This window comes from Egretta garzetta, unplaced genomic scaffold (genome assembly GCF_000687185.1).
Source record: "Egretta garzetta isolate BGI_Z169 unplaced genomic scaffold, ASM68718v1 scaffold179, whole genome shotgun sequence".
In the NCBI taxonomy this organism is placed as follows: domain Eukaryota; kingdom Metazoa; phylum Chordata; class Aves; order Pelecaniformes; family Ardeidae; genus Egretta; species Egretta garzetta.
The window spans coordinates 2,030,676-2,037,142 of record NW_009270001.1 but is presented as its reverse complement, the minus strand read 5'-3'; the positions used below and the strand labels follow the sequence as shown (position 1 = coordinate 2,037,142).

At 46.3% G+C, this 6,467-nt stretch overlaps 1 protein-coding gene across 6 annotated transcripts in view; it reads right to left on the bottom strand.

Annotated features, from left to right (window-relative positions):
* The window catches only part of PIAS2 (protein inhibitor of activated STAT 2), a 28,120-nt gene extending 21,806 nt beyond the window's left edge, over positions 1-6,314 (bottom strand). For all 6 annotated transcript variants that reach the window (XR_004843163.1, XR_004843162.1, XR_004843161.1 and 3 more), the window contains exons 1-2: positions 6,296-6,314; positions 1,862-2,336 (exon numbers count right to left, since the gene is read on the bottom strand). Coding sequence is in view for 3 of the 6 variants with exons in the window: in XM_009647694.2 (XP_009645989.1) it covers positions 1,862-2,333 (472 nt within the window). In the remaining 3 variants the exon portion in view is untranslated. The remainder of the gene's footprint in view (positions 1-1,861; positions 2,337-6,295) is intronic.
* Positions 6,315-6,467: the final 153 nt, after the last annotated feature.

The following is a 6,467-nucleotide window of genomic DNA, read 5'->3' as shown; positions in this document are numbered from 1 at the left end:
CGGCCCCCCCGATCAAAACCCCCTTAGCCTTGCCATTCAGCCAGTTCCAAATCCATCTCACTGTCCACTCATCCAACCCACACCTCCTGAGCTTCCCTATGTGTCAAAACAGTGTCAAAAGCCTTGCTGAAGTTAACGTAAACATCTTTTATAGGAGACAGTGTCAAAAGCCTTGCTGAAGTTAACATAGACAACATCTTCTGCTCTCCCCTCATCTACTCAGCTGGTCATGCCATCATAGAAGGCTATCAGACTGGTAAAATAATCCTCACTCCTATGAAAACTGGGCAATATGCAACAAAGAGCCTACAGTCTTCAACAGAGAGAGGAATTCACATGCAGCTCTAACTATAACATGGTGACACCCCTGTGGAAGCATTCTCCTTTTGGGAAAAAAGGATCAATTGCAAAGTTGAGGAAAACAGCTGTTACGGAAATTTCTAGCATACCACTGCCACCTCTAGATATCACTGACCATAAAACAAAAAGTAACTGCATAGCAGAAATATAACGTGGAGCACATGCTGCATTATATGGGACTGAGCGACTATGTGGTAGGCAACCATTCTGGTTAACTATGGGCCAACAGCTGTCCCGTAATACAGAATCTTTCGGGAAGCTAATCAAGATACTCAGCTACTGCACACAGTGAACATAAGCAGGGGTTTAGCCAGGACATAGTGGCACTGACAGATTATCTCTGTAAAGGTAATGGCAGCCTGAGCCGTAGAGGTGTCCAGCACCACAGCAGCAATTCTACCAATACACGGGTTCGATATTAAACTCTTCTCTAACAGGGTGTCACCACACACCAACAGAAGTGACGACAGGCACTGTAACTAATGCTTGCAAGTAATGTTTGCTGCTTTAGGTACTGAAGGATGGTCAATCAACTGCATATGCCTCACTGAGGTACAAGTCCCAGCCTCAAAGACTCTATTATCAGTTAAGAAACTAAAATCTTTAAGAGGATGCAAACAGCTTGCAAAAGGCTGAATTGTTTCTAAACAATATTATTAAATAGTTACGGAACATTTTTTACCATGTAATGTGAGACAGGGCAAACTTTCAAGACAGAAAACGTTTTAGCAAATAAATACGTTTAAGAGCAAGGCATTTGAGGAAGACACTAAACTGAGATTTCCAGCTATTTGGAAGACAAAGATGCATTCTACATTTTAAAGTCAAGCATGGCAACAACCAGTAGGCTGAGAAAACCATCGCTAAATCAGTATAACCCTGAACATTTGTTGCACAAAGTATCCACATACAGATGCAACCTACAGAATTGTTGCAGTGAGATAAAGGCAAGCTAACAAACCAGTGCACTTGTTCTCCTCATGTTATTGGAACTTACTAATTACTGGCCCCAATTCCTGTTTTCTTCAGGTCCAAATCTTTCAGCCAGAAGTGGAGGTTCAGACTAGGTATTAGGAAACATTTCTTTACTGAGGGGGTGGTCAGACACCAGAACAGGCTTCCTAGAGACGTGGTCAATGTCCCAAGCCTGTCAGTTTGAACAATGCCCTTAACTATTACTCTTTAACTTTTGGTCAGCTCCGAAGTGGTCAGGTGGTTAGATGATCTCCGTAGGTACTTTCCAAGTGAACTGTTCTACTCTAATATTCAAAAGACAAAGATCTTTAATCATACAACATTTACAGAAGACAACACTATTTTCTGAAGCGTGGCTTGGCACTTTTGGGGACAAGCGGTGGAGAGGGCAAGGGTAGAAATGAGAAGGGAAGGGAGTTTCCAATTTTCCCCAGCTGCAAACAGCCATTTAAGTCTGGACTTAGTACTGTAACAAGCAACACCTATTTCACAAATTAAGCAACCTGCAGGGCTATTAAACACTTACCTAGACTTGTAGGTTTTATGAGCACATCAAGCACATCGTAAAAAGGTAGGCTTTTCAGTTGAACATCGGGATGAACGGGTGGAATCGGAGGGGATGGCTGCTGCATCTCAAAATGGGGCTTAGTGTCTTGGAGGAGCACAGAACTGACAGGTGAGGAAGGAGACTGAGGCGTGACCGAAGTAGAAGGGAGTGGGTGAATGCCAGCAACAGCCAGGTCAGGCTCGACAGGAGAGGAACTACTGTCCAAATTGAAAACTGCGGGTTTTATAGCCGATAAGTCTGAAAGTCCTTCAATCGTCCTTGGGTACCGACGCCTATAGAGTTCTCTGATTTTTATCTGAACTGCTGGGCTGCAGCCGCTCTTCAGTAAGTGCAGTGCCCTCATCAGGAGGTCATGTTTCCGTCCACTTTTATTACGTCCAGCAAACCCCAACAACACTTGTAGTTCAGAAACACGAAAACTTGATACCATATTCTAGAAAGAAAGAGAGATAAGCACAGGTGAACCAACAGTACCCTATTCGGGCCTTTTTCAGGAGCACAGTGAAGCATCTGAACTTCCATCATTCTAGTTTCACACTTGTCATCTTAATTACTACCCCTACCCAACACAAGAGTATAGTTAGTTTAAAGCAAAGAAACAAAGTATCCAGGATTGAGTGTGGTTGTGTTACTGATTTCAAAGGCTTCTGTTTCCACAGTCAAACAATAGCAACAACAACAAAATCTTAATGCAACCCATACAGTGCTATCTTAGGTCCACAGGCAGAAGCATAAGCTCTAACACAAAATATCTGCCTCAGTTCACGAAACAAAGTACCAGATGAATCAGTATTACCACCTGTCTTCCAACACATTTTACAAAATAAAATAAGCAACTGTTTAAGTTTGGCATAGCTTATTCTGAAACATCCTTTATTTTCGGCAGCATGTTAAATGCACGCTTGAACAGAGACAGGCACGTCAGGTTTCACTCTTGAAAGGATGGCACAGTAAGGTGGACACTTTTTGAAAAGCTACATTACATCACACTAACAAACTGTTTCATCAACATACTTGGTTCTTCCAGAACATCACAGAAAACTTCCTGTACTTTTTGTATCACATTCTGGTATCGTGGGAAACAAAGGTCTCTTCAAAGGAACTAGTACTACTAACTTGGTTATCAGAGTTAGTTGTGGAAGACTTTGAGGATCAAACTATAAAGTTCATAAACAGGAAGATTCTAATTTTTTAAAAAAACTCCAAGAAATAAAGAAGCCCACTATGCAAGAGGAAGCGACCTTCTCCGCCCATTACTACAAATGAATAAGTTGGCATGGGTGCATCATCTCACATTTTTTGAGAGCAAGCCCTCTTTTCAGAGGGCTATGAAATTGTCCAGAATTCTTCTAAGCAATTACCTTCCTATTTCATAGAATCATAGAATCATAGAATGTTTTGGGTTGGAAGGGACCACTAGAGGTCATCGAGTCCAACCCCCCTGCAGTCAGCAGGGACACCGCCAACTAGATCAGGTTGCTCAGAGCCCCATCCAACCTGGCCTTCAATGTTTCCAGGGATGGGGCCTCCACTACCTCTCTGGGCAACCTGTTCCAGTGGTTTACCACCCTCATTGTAAAGAATTTTTTCCTTATATCTAGCCTAAACCTACCCCGATTTAGTTTAAAACCATTACCCCTTGTCCTAACGCAGCTGGCCCTACTAAAAAGGTTTTCCCCCTCTTTCCTATAGGCCCCCTTTAGGTACTGAAAGGCCGCAATCAGGTCTCCCCGCAGCCTTCTTTTCTCTAGACTGAACAAGCCCAACTCTCTCAGCCTGTCCTCATAGGAGAGGTGCTCCAGCCCTCGGATCATTTTAGTAGCCCTCTTCTGGACCCGCTCCAACACTTCCATGTCCTTCTTGTGCTGAGGGCTCCAGAGCTGGACGCAGTACTCTAGGTGAGGTCTCACCAGAGCTGAGTAGAGGGGCAGAATTACCTCCCTCGACCTGCTGGCCACGCTCCTCCTGATGCAGCCCAGAGTACGGTTGGCCTTCTGGGCTGCCAGGGCACATTGCCGGCTCATGTCCAGCTTTTTATCCACCAGCACCCCCAATGGCGACTACATCGGCCAATTCCCTCAGGACTCTGGGATGCATCTCATCAGGTCCCATGGACTTCTGTGTATTCAGGTTCCTCAGGTGGTCACCTTCTGCGGGACTCTTCCACCGTAACAGGGAGATTAAGTTTTAAAGATGAAAGAACACCTGACTGCAATCTGTGCTACTGTACAGTCGTACCAGCTCCAGACTCGAGGAGTGGCAGGTGAAGGCCCTAACAGAAGGTATGAAGTAGCAGACATCTGGGATCATAAGAGAGATTTTTAAAAACAGTTGAAAAATGCATTGCTGACTTTTAAACAGTAGTTCAATATACAACATTTAATGCTTTGGGCTTTGATTTCAGAAGGGATACAACTCAGTGTTTTGGCTTTACCTTCCCTAATTCTTACTATACAGTTATGGAGTTTACACCCATGTATTCTAACATAAATCTGATCTCAGCTGAAGTTTTAACACAACTATGCTACAAGCACGCATTCAGCCACCAGAAAAAGGTCTGAACTCCCCCTGTGCCCCTAGCTGCTTGCTCCCTATTCTCTCCTTAATGTTGAGAAAATTGTTTTTACAGTAAGACAGATCAGGGAATTGAGCCAGATGAAAACTGAACTTGTGCCATTGCAAGACAGCAGGAGCAAGCAGCCAGGACCTGCATTTTCAAGGGCCACGTTATTTGTGCATATCAAACCAACCATCTAAAATACTACGTGTGGTGGGTTGACCCTGGCTGGACACAGGTGCCCACCAAGCCACTCTATCACTCCCCTCCTCAGCTGGACAGGAAAGAGAAAATATAACGAAAGGCTCATGGGTTGAGAAAAGGGCAGGGTGAGATCAGTCGCCAGTTACTGTCATGGGCAACACAGATTCAACTTGGGGAAACTAGTTTAATTTATTACCAGTCAAATCAGAGCAGGGGAGAATAAAAAAACCTGAATCTTAAAACACCTTCCCACTACCACCCCCTTCTTCTCAGGCTCAACTTCACTCCCAATTTTCTCCACCTCCTCCCCCCTAGCGGCACAGGGAGACATGGAATGGGGGTTGGGGTCAGTTCATCACATGCTGTCTCTGCTGTTCCTTCCTCCTCAGAGCAGGACTCCTCACACTCCTCCCCTGCCCCAGCCTGGGTCCTTCCCATGGTCTGCAGTTCTTCACACACAGTTCCAGTGTGGGTCCCTCCTTCCCACGGGGTGCAGTCCCTCAGGAGCAGACGGCTCCAGCGTGGGTCCCCACAGGGTCACCAGCCCGGCCAGCAAACCTGCTCCAGCCTGGGCTCCTCTCCCCATGGGGCCAAGGACCCTGCCAGGAGCCTGCTCCAGCCCAGGCTTCCCATGGGATCACAGCCTCCTTCAGGCACATACCCCTGCTCCGGCGTGGGGTCCTCCCCGGGCTGCAGGTGGGGATCTGCTCCCCCGTGGGCCTCCCCGGGCTGCAGGGGCACAGCCTGCCCCACCATGGGCTGCACCAGGGGCTGGGGGGAATCTCTGCTCCAGCACCTGGAGCTCCTCCTGCACTGGCCTGGGGGGCTGCAGGGCTGCTCCTCTCACATCCTCTCACTTCTCTCTGGCTACTGTTCCCCAGCAGGGATTTTTCCCTTCTTAAATATGTTATCCCAGAGGCACTGCCACCATCGCTGATGGGCTTGGCCTTGGCCAGCGGCGGGTCCACCTTGGAGGTGGCGTTGGCTCTACTGGACATGGGGGAAGCTTCTGGCAGCTTCTCACAGAAGCCACCCCTGTAGCCCCCTGCTACCAAAACCTTGCCACACAAACCCAATACAATGGCAGTACTCTCATCTGGCACACCCTTTACTCATTGTTAAGAGGACGAGGTTATTCTATTTCAGACACTGAATTTCAACGCTCCCAGACAGCCAGTTTGGGTACGGTGATGCTTCTATCAAGTAGCTATCAGGGAGCTAACCCAGCAGTCTTCAGACTGGTGTTCCCCCAACACCCCTTCTGAAAATGCACCACGGACACAATTGCCAGTGAAAGCGGTGTCACACGAGGGTGTTGAGTGGCTCACCCTCACTTCTGAAGGGACCAACAGCAGATGTCACCTTAATTTCATCCCAGGAACTTTCTCAAACAGCAAAATGATAAAGAAAAGAGAAGATGGAGACAGAACTCCATCTCGTTTGCAAGCTTCTGGAGAAGGTTTCCACCTGGCATTCCCCTGCTACTTATCTTTAGTCTCACAGTCCAGCTGAAAAAAATAAAGTGTTTCAGTATTCATAAAAACCAGCTTGAAGTACTGCAACAGCTTTACAGTCATACCACATAAAAGAGAAGTTTTGTGAGAAGATGATACTGATATTCAAGAACTTACTGAGAACTCCACGTTGCGTGCTTCCATAGATAGTTGCACAAGCTTGATAGCAACGTCAGCCCCTTTATTCCAGATGCAGACAGTAAGCATGATTCTGGATTCCGTAATCAGAATGCAAATGAATAAAATAATCCTTTACATTGAGATTAAGGAAACAGCATGTACTGCAAAA